The following is a 14,784-nucleotide window of genomic DNA, read 5'->3' as shown; positions in this document are numbered from 1 at the left end:
TGTGCCCCTTCCCCCTTGCCCACCTAGCCAGGGTCCCCCAAACTGCATGACTTTCAGATAGACCCAGATGCCTTACCCGTGACAGTAGATAAAAGCCTTCATCAATGTAGAAATAAATCCTACCTGTTCCCTGTCTGACCGGACCACTTAATTCCTTGGGTGGGGTGGGGGGTCTACCTGTGTTCACCTAAGAGATGAGAAGGCAATATTAGATGATACTGAACAGTCTCTGGTAGTACTAGATAATAGTAGGTAATATGGATAACACCATCTGTGATTTATCAACATCTTTAATGAACACACCTTTGACCCAGGCTAGCCACTATAAGGAATCATTTTAAGGAATTAACCAGATTAGGGGCTCCTAGCTGGCTCAGTCGAAGAGCATGCAATTCTTGATCTTGGGTGGTGAGTTCAAGCCCCACACTGGGTGTAGACATTACTAAAAAAAAAAAAGGAACCAGATCAAAGCATAAACACTATATATATGTAATATTTTTTACTGTCCTTTCTGAAACATCTTTAATCTCTGAACCCCTTTTAAATGAATGTTTATTATAATCCTATAAAACAAGTGTTTTACAGAAAACACTTTAGGGAATGATGCTATGGAAGGAAGATCTCACCCAGAGGGAGACATACCACCTCCAGGTTACGCCCAGTTTGGGTTGCGAAAATAGCTGTGGGGCAAGATGTCCTTCCGTGCACAGAAGAATCCCACAGACTGAAAAACCACCTACTATGTTCAAAAAGCCCATGGAGAGGCAGTGCTGGATAGAAAAATATTTAATGACGTGGGAAAATGTTCACTAAGTATTACGAGAATCTGTGTGTATGACATAGTATATATAGTATGATCCCATTTTTATAAAAATTAAGAAAGTGAGAGGCACCTGGCTGGCTCAGTCAGAAGAGCATGTGACTCTTGATCTTGGGGTCGTGACTTTGAGCCCTACGTTGGGTGTAGAGTTTACTTAAAAAAAAAAGTTAAAAAAATTAAGTGAATTTTGTGTGCATGTATAGGAACAAAGACGGGAAGGATATATACTAGGATGCTAATAGTGATTATATCTGGGTGGTAGGATTGAGAGGTTTTTTTTCCTTCTTGTTAATTGCTGTCTTTCTCATTTTTTCCAATAAATACGTACTAATTTTTACAGAAGAAAAAAAATGAAACTTAAAAAAATTTTTTAAGATTTTTTTATTTACTTTTGAAAGAGAGAGACAGAACAAGCGAGAGAGAAGCTGAGAGAGAGAGACAGAGAATCCCAAGCACACTCCATGGCGCCAGTGCAGAGCCCGATGTGGACCTCGGCCTCACGAGTTGTGAGGTTATGACCTGAGCCGAAACCAAGAGTCAGACGCTTAACCGACTGAGCCACTCAGGTACCCGAAACTATTTTTTAAACAACAAAAATATATCAGGGTGCCTGGGTGGCTCAGTCGGCTAAGTGTCTGACTCATGATTTTGGCTCAGGTCATGATCTCACAGTTTGTGGGTTCAAGGCCCGCAATGGGTGCTGCGGACATTGCAGAACCTGCCTACGATACTTTATCTCCCTCTGTCTCTGCCCCTCCCCTGCTTGTGTGCACTCTTTATCTCCTCTCCCTCTCTCAAATAAGTAAGCATTTAAAAAAAAATTTTTAGGGGTGCCGGGGTGGCTCAGTCGGTTGAGCATCCGACTTTGGCTCAGGTCATGATCTCACAGTCCGTGAGTTTGAGCCCCGCGTCGGGCTCTGTGTTGACAGCTCAGAGCCTGGAGCCTGCTTTGGAATTTGTGACTCCTTCTCTCTCTGCCCCTCCCCCGCTCATGCTCTGTCTCTCTCTGTCTCAAAAATAAATAAAAACATTAAAAAAAATTTTTAAACACAAAAATATATCTGTGATTATAATTAAGAAGAGCCTCATAGTCTACTTTGTACAATAAAATTGTAAAATCTGTATTGTTGGGTTTCTTTTCACAATGATCCCATATCGCTTTTGAGATCAAAACAGATAATAGCATTTAAAAAAGTAAACAAGTAAGAGTGATAAAAATCTGTCGTGGAAATAATGGAAAATATAGAGAAGTAAGGGAAAAATCACCCACATTCCCCCCACCTAAAGATAATTGCTCGATATTTTGGTGTATGGGTTTAAAAAAATTTTTTTGTGTGTGTTTTTATTTTTGAGAGACAGAGAGACAGAGCAAGTGGGGGAGGGGCAGAGACACACACACACACACACACACACACACACAGAATCCGAAGCAGGCTCCAGGCTCTGAGCCGTCAGCGCAGAGCCTGACAGGGGGCTTAAACTCCTGAGCTGTGAGATCATGACCTGAGCCGAAGTCGGATGCTTAACCAACTAGGCCACCCAAGCGCCCCTCTGGTCTTTCTAAAGTGAAATACTTGTCAGATGTTTCTGTAAACTTTTTTATGTTTGTTACTTTCATTTTGCTCATTTTGCAATTTTGTGCCACTTGGAGAAATCCTGACATTTAACTTTTCATATGGCGTGTTCTGTTTTTGCAAAGGGGCTACAAGTTTGGCTGGCAGGGACCCCCTGAGCCCCACAGTGCCCAGTGCGGAGTTAACGCTGACTGCATATTGCTAGGCCAACTGTATCAGCACTTCCTGTGTTCATGCTCGGGCTGGTCTGGTCACATGTGGTTCTTAGCACCTTAGCTAATGAAGGACCAGGATGGAGAGGGGTCTTATGGGATGAAATTGAACGACTAGGGGCTGGACCATTGGGAAAGGATACCAAATGGGATATGGGACTAACCTGTAGAATAGGCCATGAAAACATCTGGGTAAAGATAGCAGCCTGAGCACATGTGTTTCCTTTGCTCTATCCCTGAATCCCACTAAAGATCATTACATCGATCTTTTTTAAAGACCAAGTGGACTTGGTCACTTACACCCCTCCCCCCCACCCAGTCTCTGAGACGGAGTAGTGTGACCTGAAAAATAGGCATTATTTTCTCAGGTCTTTTTTCTTCTTAACAATAAAATGTTTTATTTGTAATACATTCTAATTATATTTAATGTTTTAATTTAACTATTTTGTATTATGTTTATTTTATTATACAGGTTTTTACTTGCTCACTGTAGAAAGTTTTAAAAATACAAGTAAGAAAGTAAAAAATCCATCGTCTAGAGACAAGCACATATAATTATGTATAATCATCATGTGTTAAAATACAAATATCATTTATGTAATCATTTGTATCCTTCCAGACTTAAAAAGTTTTTTTTTAATGTTTATTTTTTTTTGACAGCGAGAGAGAGAGAGAGAGAGAGAGAGAGAGCGAGCATGAGCGGGGCAGGGGCAGAGAGAGAGGGAGACACAGAATCCGAAGCAGGCTCCAGGCTCTGAGCTGTCAGCACAAGAGCCTGACGTGGGGCCCAAACTCACGGACCGTGAGATCATGACCTGAGCCGAAGTTGGACGCTCAACCGACTGAGCCACCAGACTTTTTTGTATGGGTCATCACTACCCATAAAAGACTTATTATATCAATAACATGGAAGTATGCTCTGTATATTATTTTGTAACCTTTCTGCCTACATATATTTATTTCAACAGGAAGGCATGTGTACTGTAAAAAGTTTAGAAACTAGGGTGGCTCAGTTGGTTGAACATCTGACTTCAGCTCAGGTCATGATCTCATGGCTTGTGAGTTCAAGCTTCGCGTCAGGCTCTGTGGGGACAGCTCAGAGCCTGAACCTGCTTTGGATTCTGTGTCTCCCTCTCTCTCTGCCCCTTCCCCACTTGCTCTCTCTTTCTCTCTCAAAAATAAACAGTAAAAAAAAAAAAAAAGTTTAGAAACTCAAACACAAAAGAACAGAAATAAACACCATTAACATTTTGATGTGTATCTTTCTCATCTTTTGAACCTATAAATGTACATTGGAAGGGCACTACATAGACAGTTTTGTAACCAGCATTTTCCATTTGACAACATCTTGACCACTTTCCTGGGACGTTAAGCTGTTAATGCTGGTTCACTTTTCGCTGTGAATGAAGCCGCCGCTGAGGCTGAGCGGGAAATGGGGAGGTGGTCTCCCCACCTTGTGGGGAAAATTAAGTCGGCAGGGGTCCAATTTCAACTCTATTGGTGAACTTTTTTGTTTTAGTTTCCTTAATGAGGATTCATTCTGATTATTATGTAAACACTAACCACATTGGTGACGTTTAAAAGAAAAATGGAAAATATTTGTCCACAGTGGGCCTCTTCCATCAACCAAAACATCTTCTCTCCCGGTCCCGAGCTATTTGCACGCATTGTTTTTCCGTTCCTGTAGGGAAAGTGTACAAACTATGACCTCCCTGTTTATTTCCCTTCCTATTGTATCCTAAGCATTTTTCTTGTTCCTGAATACTTTTCATAACGCTCATTTGCCATAACTGCAGAATGTTTCTCTAAAAAAGAAGCAATTTCGAGCATTTGCTCTCAAAATGAAGCGATGAAGAAGGGCCAGAATGGGAGGAGTCTTGGAGGTTGAGGCTCATGGCTTCCCTTCTTTCGAATTCCAGCTTCCCGGTCTGGCCTGCACCTGTCCATCCCCGTGGGCATTCGGGGAGGAACGCCAGAGAGGAACTTCCGGGGCTCAGTGAGGGACCGGAGGGGCGTGTGAAGAAGGGTCTCTCCTCTCTCTCTCTACCTCTTCCCCCCATGTTTAAGCAGGGGTGAAGGTCTGGAGCTGGATGGGTCTTGTCCACGGGATAATCAGACCCAGCCCCTGAAGCTGCCTCATACACTGTCTCCCACACCACCTGGAGGACGAGGAGGAAGCTGTAAATCCATGCAGGAACATTGCACCCTCTGGAAAACGAGAAATCAGACAGCCTAGGACTATGGAGCATGGAGGGCTTCTTTGTTCCTCTTCTTCTTTATGTTTATTTATTTCTTTTGAGAGAGAGAGAGAGAGACGGTGCAAGCAAGGGGAGGGGCAGAGAGAGAGAGGGAGGGAGAGAGAGAATCCCAAGCAGGCTCCATGCTGTCAGCACGGAGCCCAGTGCAGGGCTCGAACTCATAAACCATGAGATCATGACCTGAACCAAAACCAAGAGTCGTGCACTTAACCAACTGAGCCACTCAGGTGCCCCAGGACTTCTTTGTTCTGGAAGCTGCTGTCGGGACATAAATGTCCTCTTCCCAGCCAGCCCCGGGGCGCAGATGCTTTCCTCCCCGTTTGACAGGGGAGGGAACCTATACTCAGAGAAGATTGGGATTGCAACTCATGTCATTGCCTCCCTTTTCAGAACGATAACTGTTGTATAGGCTTTATGCACATGGAAAATGAACTGCAAGGAATGACGCTAAACTTAATACTTGTTACCTCGGGGGAGCTTTCTTTTCCCACTTTTAGTTTTTATATTTCTGTATTGTTTGACTTCACGTTATCTGGCAACAAATATTGATAGAGCACCCACTCTGTGCTAGGCACTCTCTTATTCGCTTGGGATAACCCAGTGAATAGATGAGATTGGATTCCCCAGGAGCAGAGCCTGAGACAGATTCAAGTGCAAGGGGCTTACTTGGGAAGTGATTTCAGGAAATGCAGACCAAGGAATGAGGGAGTGAGACAAGGAAGGGAAGGACACTGGCCCAGGGTCTGTTGGTGGGCAGGTTACTGCTGTGGGCAGCCAGGGCTTGAATCCTGCTGGGAGCTCTGGGTGATGGTGGGCAACAGACCCAATGGAGGGCTGAGGTTGCTAGGGCTTTTATCCACCAGTTCCTACGTGTCTGGTTGAAGGTTGCTCCTGGCACTGGCTGGCACAGAGAACTCCCTCGGCAGACACCCAGCAGGAAGCTCTGGGGTCCCAGTGCACTGGGAGAGTGAGTGCCTGAGGGGACGTGGGCTGGGCACCAACAGTGTCCCCCACAGTGAACAAACTCCCCTGCCAACTTTGTGCTTGCAGAACTTACATGGGAGCTGGTGAGATACTCTACGTGATAAGCAAGCCAATTACATAGTATGTTAGAAGGGGATGTGTGCATTGGACCTACAAGGAAGAGGCTGGAGAGGGGTCACCTGGCTGGCTCAGTCAGAAGAGCATGTGACTCTTGATCTGTGGGTGGAGAGTTGCAGCCCCACGTTGGGTGTAGATATTACTTTTAAAAAAAAAAAAGGAAGTGTGGGTAAGTGAAATGGGCAGTGGGAGTTCCAATTTCAGACAGATTAATTTTATAAAACCAATAAAAGCAGGGCACCTGGGTGGCTCAGTTGGTTAAGCAGCCAACTTCGTCTCAGGGCATGATCTCGCAGTTCGTGAGTTCAAGCCCCACATCGGGCCCTGTGCTGACAGCTCGGAGGCCCGGAACCTGCTTTGGGTTCTGTGTCTCCCTCTCTCTCTGCCCCTCCCCCACTCACTCTCTGTCTCTCTCTCTCTCTCTCAAAAATAAATAAATGTTAAAATTTTTTATATGAAACCAATATAAGGGGGAAATATATTAGACATCATAAAAAGAATGTAGCTACATGCATTTTGGAAAATAGGAACAAATTTTCACCTCTGGTCCCATCAGCCTAACATAACCCTGGTTGTATTTTCTTTCTTTTTTTAAAGACGTGTTTTTATCTTTATTTATTTTTGAGAGAAAGGGAGAAAGAGGATGCGAGCGGGGGGGAGGAACAGAGAGAAGAGACACAGAATCCGAAGCAGGCTCCAGGCTCCGAGCTGTCAGCACAGAGCCCGATGCAGGGCTCGAACGCACAAACCGTGAGATCGTGACCTGAGCGGAAGTTAACCCCTTAACCGACTGAGCCACCCAGGCACCCTGATATTTATTTATTTTTTAAGTAATCTCTACACCCAACGAGGGGCTTGAACTCACAGCCCCGAGGTCGAGTCGCATGCTGTACCCACTGGGCCAGCCAAAGTTGTATTTTCTTTTAATTTTTTTTTTCTCCTAGGCATTGGTTTTCCTGTGTGACTTTAGAAACAGTATACACCTAATTTTGTGCCCTTTTTCACTTGCCATTTTAACACAGCTCTTCTGTCTCCAAGGCCCATGTGCCCCTCCTCTCCTTCTCCTAAGTAAGGTGCCCACAGGGGAGTCTGAAGCTGATCCAGCTCCTCGTGAGAATAGGCAATCCCGGGAATTCCAGTGTCCGTGGACTGCAGCCAGCCAAGGCCTGCCTGCCTGATAGCAAGAAGGAAGGGAGCCTGCTGAGAATTACTTATTAATAATTAGTAATACCAAAAAAGGGGGGTGGGGCACCTGGGCGGCTCAGTCTGTAGAACATGGGACTGTAGACCTCGGGGTTGTGAGTTCAGACTCCACTTTGGATATAGAGATTGCTTAAAACTAAAAAGTGTTTACTTATTTATTTTTTTAGAGAGAGCGCGCACGCGAATGGGGGGGAGGGGAAGAGGGAGAGAGAATCTCAAGCGGGGCTTGATCCCGTGGCCCTGGGATCACAACTTGAGCCAAAACCAAGAGTCAGACGCTCAACCGACTAAGCCACCCAGACACCCCTAAAATCTTTTTAATTATTAGTAATACATGGCATAACACAGTAACGTATCTGGTACATACTAGGCTTCCTTCGCTTCGTTTGATGGAGGGTAGGTGCAGGTCACCAACCCACACCACCTGGAGCTTCCTCTCCAGGCAGCTGGGGTCCAGGTGTGTTCCATCATCCTCATCCCAGCAGGCCTGGCTTCCGGAAGCTTTCTCCCCAGCCTCTGAGCTCTCTAGCTCAGTAGTGGGGCTAGCCTTCAAGAGAATCTCATCTCCAATTTCTGTTCTTTCAGGAGAGACTCTGTGGACTCCAAGTCATCAGCCACCTCCTCTCCAAAGAGGCCATCGATGGAAAGGTAAAGGAAGCCATGGGTTTCTCCATCCCAGAGGTTCTGTTCAGCATGTGTCCCTCTCTCTGCTTCCATGGAGGAAGCCCAGGGCAGGAGAAAGGAGGAAACTTCATACATTATGTTGCTTCCAAATTCTAGGACCCACGCAGCAAGTGGGCCCCTGAATCAGAGATAGGGCTCCTTCACTGGGGTGGCTGACCAGTCACTGTTGCCCCATCACTGCCTGGGGAACATTCTCAAGGTCAAATTGAACCTAGTGAGGACAGGGGTCTTGAAAGTCTATAACTGGAGTGTGATCTCTGGGTTTGGTTACCCAAAATAGCATAAATCATCCAGTTTTTTATTCATCAAATATTTATTGAGGGGTGACTATGTACCAGGAACTGTTCTAGGTTCCTGTCCATGGATATGGCTGTGAGCAAAAGGAAAATCACTGTGGTCATGAGGCCTATGTTCTAATAAGGAGTGACAGGTAATACATAAATAAATATGTGACCGGCGCTATGGAAAACAGCAGAGTGAGGGAGGTTGAGAAGGATGGTCATCAAGGTGGTCAGGAGAGTCCTCACGAGCAAACCCTTCAAAGAGATGAAGGAATTAGCCATGCAGATATCAGGGCCATTCCAAGCTGAGGACCCTGTGTGGCAGGGGCAAGAAGCAGTGAGGGGGCCAGGGCTGGAGCAAGTAAGCGAGGTGGGAGAAGTGGGGGACAGAGTGGCACAGGAGCCACAGGAGGGAACTTACCGGCAGCCTTTGGCTGCTGTACTGAGTGTGCATTGTCAGGGCCAAGGGCAGGAGCAGAGACCAGCCAGGGGGCCATTCAGTAAATCAGGCAAGATATGATGGTGGCTTGGACCAGCACGGCAGCAGTGAGAAGTAAAGGACTCCGGATATATTTTGAAGAGAGAGCTGGCAGGATTCTCTGACAGACTGGGGAGGGGTACAAGAGAATATGAAGAGTCAAGATGACTCCAAGACTTTTCGCTTGAGCACCTGCGAGGACGGAGTTGCCCTTAGCTGGAACGGGGAAGACGGTGTGTAAATCAGGCTACGGCGGGAGATGCAGGGCTCAGGTTTGGATGCGCTGGGTTTGAGGGGTGTCCTAGTCATTCAGGTGGAGAAGTTGAATGGGCAGTTAGGTTATACTAAGCTAGAATTCAGGAAGAATGTCTTGGGCTAGAAATCTAAGTTTCAGAGTAATTAGCATGTATCTAGTATCTGAAGCCACAAACCTGAATGAGATTGCTAAGGAGAGACCGGCTAAAAGAGGGAGTGTGAGCTGTGTTCCGGGGAGAGGTGCGGGGTCAGAGCAGGGAGAGGTGGCTTAGAGGTGGATCAAAGCAAATGATTAGTGTCCAGGGGCCATACTGGATGCTGGGGCAGCCGGGTTAGGATGGTAAGGGTGTTGGCTCCTAGGAGGCTATGGGGAGCCGCTCCGTTATTTTAGACCTAATGGACCAGTGAGACTGACACTGGAAAGAAAAGAGGCACAAAAATTAGGTCATTTAAGGCTTTCTGAAGATTAAACAGACCCGAGATGTTGATGGGGCTGCTGTTTGCTCTGTTCCAAAATGGCTGCCGGGGGCCAGCTGATGAGTGGAGGCTCTGGTGAGTGCTGCTTGGGAGTGTGTCTGAGGCCCCATCCTGCCTCTGAAGAGAAGAGTCGTGTGGTCCCCTGGCATTGTCTTCCATGAGTGAGGTCTAAGAACGGAGGCTCCGGCGCCATCCTGGTTCTACACCAGTGGTTCTCGATGGAGAGTCATTTAGAAACTTGTGGAACACTTTTGTCACTCTGACTTGGAGGGGGTCTCAGTTCAGGGTGCTGTAACAGGACGTCATGGACTAGGTGGCTTAAGCAACAGACATGTATCCCTCACAATTCTGGAGGAAGGGAAGACCAAGATCAAGGTGTGGGCCAACTCAGTTACTGATGAGGGCCCTGTTCCTGGCTTGCAGACGGCCACCTTCTCACTGCCTCTGCACCACACACACACACACACACACACACACACAGGGAGCTCTGATTTCCCTCCTTCTTGTAAGGACAGTGATCCTATCGTGGGGCCCCCACCCTCATCTAAACCTAATTACTTCTCAAAGGCCTCCCCTCCAAATTCTATCACGTTGGGGGTTAGGGCATCAACATGCGAATTTATGGAGGACGCAAACATTCAGTCTGCAATGGGAGAGAGGGAGGAGTGCCGCGGCATTTTGTAGGCAGGAGCCAAAGATGTTAAGTGTCCTAGAACACGAAGGACAGCCTTGCATAATGAAGGATTGATTGTTCTATCCCCAAAGGAAACACTGATCATTAGTCTAGCTCTGGGTGTGATGTTATAATAAAAACAGTTCATGTTTGTGTAAGGATTTATACCTCCATATTCCTCCCCTGACTTTGTCTGGTGACCTTGAAGTTTCCTGACTCCCTCCCATAATGCACTCTTTTTCTGAAGGTCAGTCAAGCAGACCATGTTTGTCTTTAGAGCAGTTGCACTATTTCCTGCTGGTTCCGTATTGGGGGTGGGGAATCCAGAGGGACAGAAGCGAGTCTTGTAAATCCACCTTGTCCACTACCAGGACTGTTTTCTGCACTCTCTTCCTCTCTATTTCGTCTTTCCCTTTAATCCATCCATCGATCCATCCATCCAGCACGTTTGTTGAGCACTTCCTTGCAAAGTTAGCATCCTCCGGGAGTCAAGGTCGTGTTCACCCAGTGGGTGACTAGTGGAGACCATGGCAGACTGGAAAGCACCTGCCTGTCTGAAGGGGGCGCTCACTGCCCAGCCCAGCTATTTGTTGCTTTATGGAAACGCAGGCTCTGTGTGCCATGTCTTCTGATTTTTTAAGGAAAGCGGGACATCTCAATTTTCATATGAAACTCCCAATTTTAAATATTGACAACATATTCCTGTTTTTCTAAGACACAGTAGGGCAAAGAAAACACATCTGGAGCCCACCAGTTGTGGCCTCTAAGCCCAGGCAAAGATTTAAACTCATGACCTCTGCCTTTATAGAGCTAATCACTTAGCATGGAGGCAGACACTAAAATACTTTGTTTTTATTTTCCAAGTGCTTTTTTTTTTTTTTCAAAAAATGTTTTTCGAAGCTATAACATTCGATGGGAACATAGGAAGAGTGTCTCAATATGACTTGAGAAGTCAAAGAAGACCTCATGGAAGAAAGTGTATTTGTGCTCAGAACTGAAAAATAAAAAGGAGTTTGCCTGGTAGACAAGCCAAGTATCCCGGGCAGTGGGAATGGAACATGCGAAGGTGTGGTAACGTAAGTGAGCATGGTGCTCTGGGAACTGTAGCTGGGGAATCAGGGGGCACAAAGGGCACCACTGTGACAGTGAGGAAGGTTGCACTTTACTAGCTGCCCTTAGAACCCGGGTGTCTGGATTGACTTTTCGCGGAACAGTCGGGCTTGCCTGGCGGTGTAGTAACGGCAGTGCCCTCGAGGTGGCGCGCAGGAGCAATGAGCAGGCCTCCCGGTGCCTCTGCTCCTACCTGGGGCGGGAGAATTTTTCTAAGGGCTTGGTGATGTCAGATCACAGACTGGGTCTGGCGCTGGCACATCCGGGGAGCAGAAGGAAGCTGTTGATAAATCCGACGCCCCACCCCCACCTCCGCCAGTGATGCCTTCTCTGCAGTTTGTCGCAGTTCCCACTCGTGTGCGCTGAAAGCAAAATGAGCCTGGCTGCCTGAAATGCCACCGACGCGTGAATTCCAGCCAGCCAGCCGGCTCCTAGCCGAGGGGAGGGACGCGGGCTGGGAGCGCCCTGCCAGGAAGGGGCAGTGGGTATGCAACAAGCAGCCTAATCTAACCTGAGTAAGGGAGTCGACTCTGGAAAACTCTCTGCCTTTTAGGGACACAGTGAGATGTGTTGAAAAGAATTTGGAAGGCAGGCAGATCTAGGTTTGTGGTGTAATTCTACCACTTGCTAGTTGGATGACCTTGCGCAAGTCAGTTCAGCTCTCTGAACCTCAATCTGTTGATCTGTAAGATGGGGATAATTATGACCCCCTTTCAAGGTCCTTATAAGAATTAAATGGGGTAATAAGGGGCGCCTGGATGGCTGAGTCAGTTAAGTGTCCAACTCTTGATTTCGGCTCAGGTCATGATCCCATGGTTCGTGAGTTCGAGCCAGGCTGCAGGCTCAGTACTGACAGCACGGAGCCTGCTTGAGATTCTCTCTCTCCCTCTGTCTCTGCCCCTCCCCTGTTCTCTCTCCAAAGAAACTTTTAAACATAAATGTGGTAACAAAATGCTTAACGCTGTTCCTAACCCATATAAATGCACAATAAATGCATAATGCTTGGTGATAATTCTGACACTTACTGTGCAAGCTATGTAAATTACCTAACACTGCATTACTAGAATTCTCTTAGGTGCTTTAATCCTCTCAGAAACTTTCTGAGATGGGTACTGTCGCCATCCCTATTACTAGCCCAAGGTCACATAGCTACAGAGGGGTGGTGTCAGGCCTTGACCCCGGAGTGTGGCTCTGGAGCAGCTTGTTCTTAATAAGTATGCCACTCAGTGTGGGCATCCCCAAGTGAAAACTGTTGTTATCGTGACTCCTTCCACGGAGCATGCGCCAGGCTCCCCTGTGTCGGTTCCCTACTAATGAGTCCTATAGACACCGAGGATGTGGTGGTGGGGTTTGCAGGTTACTGAGGGGCACCAGGAAGAATCTGGGGCTCCATCATGACTGGAGGTGAGTTGGCCTGGGTTGTGGGAGTTGACAGGCACTGACTCAGCTCCCTCTCTCGATCTCAGGGGGCAGGGTCACCAGCCTTCCAAAGAGGACCTGTCGCCCACCCAATTCAGCTCTATCTAGGCCCTGTGGGTGTGCCTTTCATCTCTTTGTGGGCGACTCCCTCAACTCACATTCATTCATTCAACAAAGGTTCATCAAGTGTTGGCCCAGAGCACTGTTCCAGGTGCTGGAAAACAGTGGTGAACCGGCCAGAGGGGTCCCTATACTCTGAAATCTATCGTCTGGAGATGGAGGCAGACAGTGTTTATAAACACACAAACAAGTTAATTATAGACTTGGATAAGTGCTATGAATGAAAGAAATCAGGTCATGCGCCAGAGAGTTACAGGGCAGGGACAAGCTGCTGGGCTGGGCTGGTCAGGGGAGGCCTTCCTGAGGATGTGATATGTGAGCCGGGCCTGACTGGTGGGGAAAAGGACCAGTTGTAAGACAATCTGGAGGAGGAAGAGCCTTCCAGGAGGAGGGAGCGGCCAGTGCAAAGGCACTGTGGTGGGAGTGACAGGTGTATTTAAGGAAGAGAAAGAAGCTGTGCAGTGGGGGGCTTCAGTGAACTGGAGTGTGGCATGATATTAGGTCAGAAGGAAGGCAGGGGCCGATGTGGCAGGGTGGGGGGCTGGGAGGCCAGAGTGAGGAGTTTGGCTTTATACTGAAAGTGATTGGAAGCCATTAGAGGGTCAGAAGCGGGGAGCTATGATATCAGCTGTGAGTTTCTGAAAGGGTTCCCCTGGGCTTCTGTGTGGCAAATGGGTTGTAAGGGGGGCAAGAGGATGTCGAGAGACCAGCTTCAGGGCTACTGTGGCTGCGCAGGTGAGAGCCCCGTGGCCAGGACTAGGGTTGGGCGTGGGGAGATTCGTTCTGGTTGCAGGCAGCCCCTTAAGCTCTAGAGTTTACACCCTTCCCAGCCTTCCCTCCCCCACACCTTTCCCTCCCACTGAAATCTGACCCCAACAGACAGCAGGTTGGGGCTCACGTTCCCCATCCCCTGTGCCCACTGCCAGGCCACTCAGTTGTCAGGCAGGGTTGGGTCGAATCCAGGGTAAGTTGACCTGGAACAGAAAGGTTCAAACTGCATTTAAAAAATAAAGGCCAGGAAATCCCTTTGGACCAAATTTTTGGGAATTCCAAATATAAACCTTAGAAGAGCAGAGGCTTCCCTTCCCAGCCCACCTCACTCCTGAGGCAGCACTGAGGCACCTTTGAGGAACCTCAAGGCTCCAGAGAACACAAGAATCCCAGTGGTCCAACGGTGTCTGTGGTGACAGAGGGCATCCAAGGTCAAGGCAAACAGCAAGGGTTGAGGAACGAAGAGGTCTCCGGCAGAATCTACGTGGAAGAGGGCTCAGCAGGATGTCGGATGTAGGATCTCGTAACCCCATATTTTTAACACGGCAAAGCCTAGGCTACTTGGTCAGCCTCACTCTCAGGCACAATTCCTTGGGCCTGGCTTTTCAGAAGCCCAGCATCGTCTTCCTGAAGGTAAGAAGTGCATCCATACCTCCAGAGCTGCCTGGTGCAGCTGCCCAGGCTGTGCTCTGTACAACTCCGGGAGGTACCCAGCTGACCGTGTGAATGGAACTCCCTGGAATTAAGAAATGCAGCAGCCCTTGAGGACCTTCCACAAGAGTTCAGTGTGGTAAGACCCTGGAGCGGAGGAAGGGACTCAAATTTCTTCAACTCTCATGAGTCCGGTTTTCCTCGGAGGCCTGAGGGCGGTCGGAGGCGTCTCGACTGCCTGGCCCCACCCCAAGGGTAGTGCGGAAGCAGCTCTGAAAGGGAGGAATTCGTGCAACTATCGCTCTAGCCTCTCACCTGTACCTGTGTCAGCACTTTGTTCTTTTTGTCTAACTTTCTTTTATTGTGAGAATATAGTGTGTAACAACATGTGCCATTTTAGCCTTTTTTTCAGCATAAGAGAAAAGATGTTTCATCAGGCTGAGTGGAGTAAGATTTACCAAATACGTAAGACAGATGAGTGATCGTTGTGTATTTCACATTTGATGGTTATTCTTATTCAGTGAAGTTCCTATATAGATTTATTTTATTATTTAAAAAAAATTCTTAACGTGTATTCATTTTCGAAAGACAGAAAGAGACAGAATGGGAGCAGGGGAGGGGCAGAGAGAGAGAGGGAGACACAGAATCCGAATCAGGCTCCAGGCTCTGAGCTGTCAGCACAGAGCCCGATGTGGGG

The 14,784-nt window shown here is 47.6% G+C and overlaps 1 protein-coding gene across 2 annotated transcripts in view; it reads left to right on the top strand.

The window, feature by feature from the left end:
* The window catches only part of TCEA3 (transcription elongation factor A3), a 37,332-nt gene that overhangs the window by 7,874 nt on the left and 14,674 nt on the right, over positions 1-14,784 (top strand). For both annotated transcript variants that reach the window (XM_053208796.1, XM_053208791.1), the window contains one exon: positions 7,754-7,816. In XM_053208796.1, coding sequence (XP_053064771.1) covers positions 7,754-7,816 — 63 coding nt within the window. The remainder of the gene's footprint in view (positions 1-7,753; positions 7,817-14,784) is intronic.

Source organism: Acinonyx jubatus, chromosome C1, assembly GCF_027475565.1.
Source record: "Acinonyx jubatus isolate Ajub_Pintada_27869175 chromosome C1, VMU_Ajub_asm_v1.0, whole genome shotgun sequence".
Taxonomy (NCBI): Eukaryota; Metazoa; Chordata; class Mammalia; order Carnivora; family Felidae; genus Acinonyx; species Acinonyx jubatus.
Note: the sequence above shows the minus strand (reverse complement) of the source record. Positions and strands in the feature narration are given on the sequence as shown.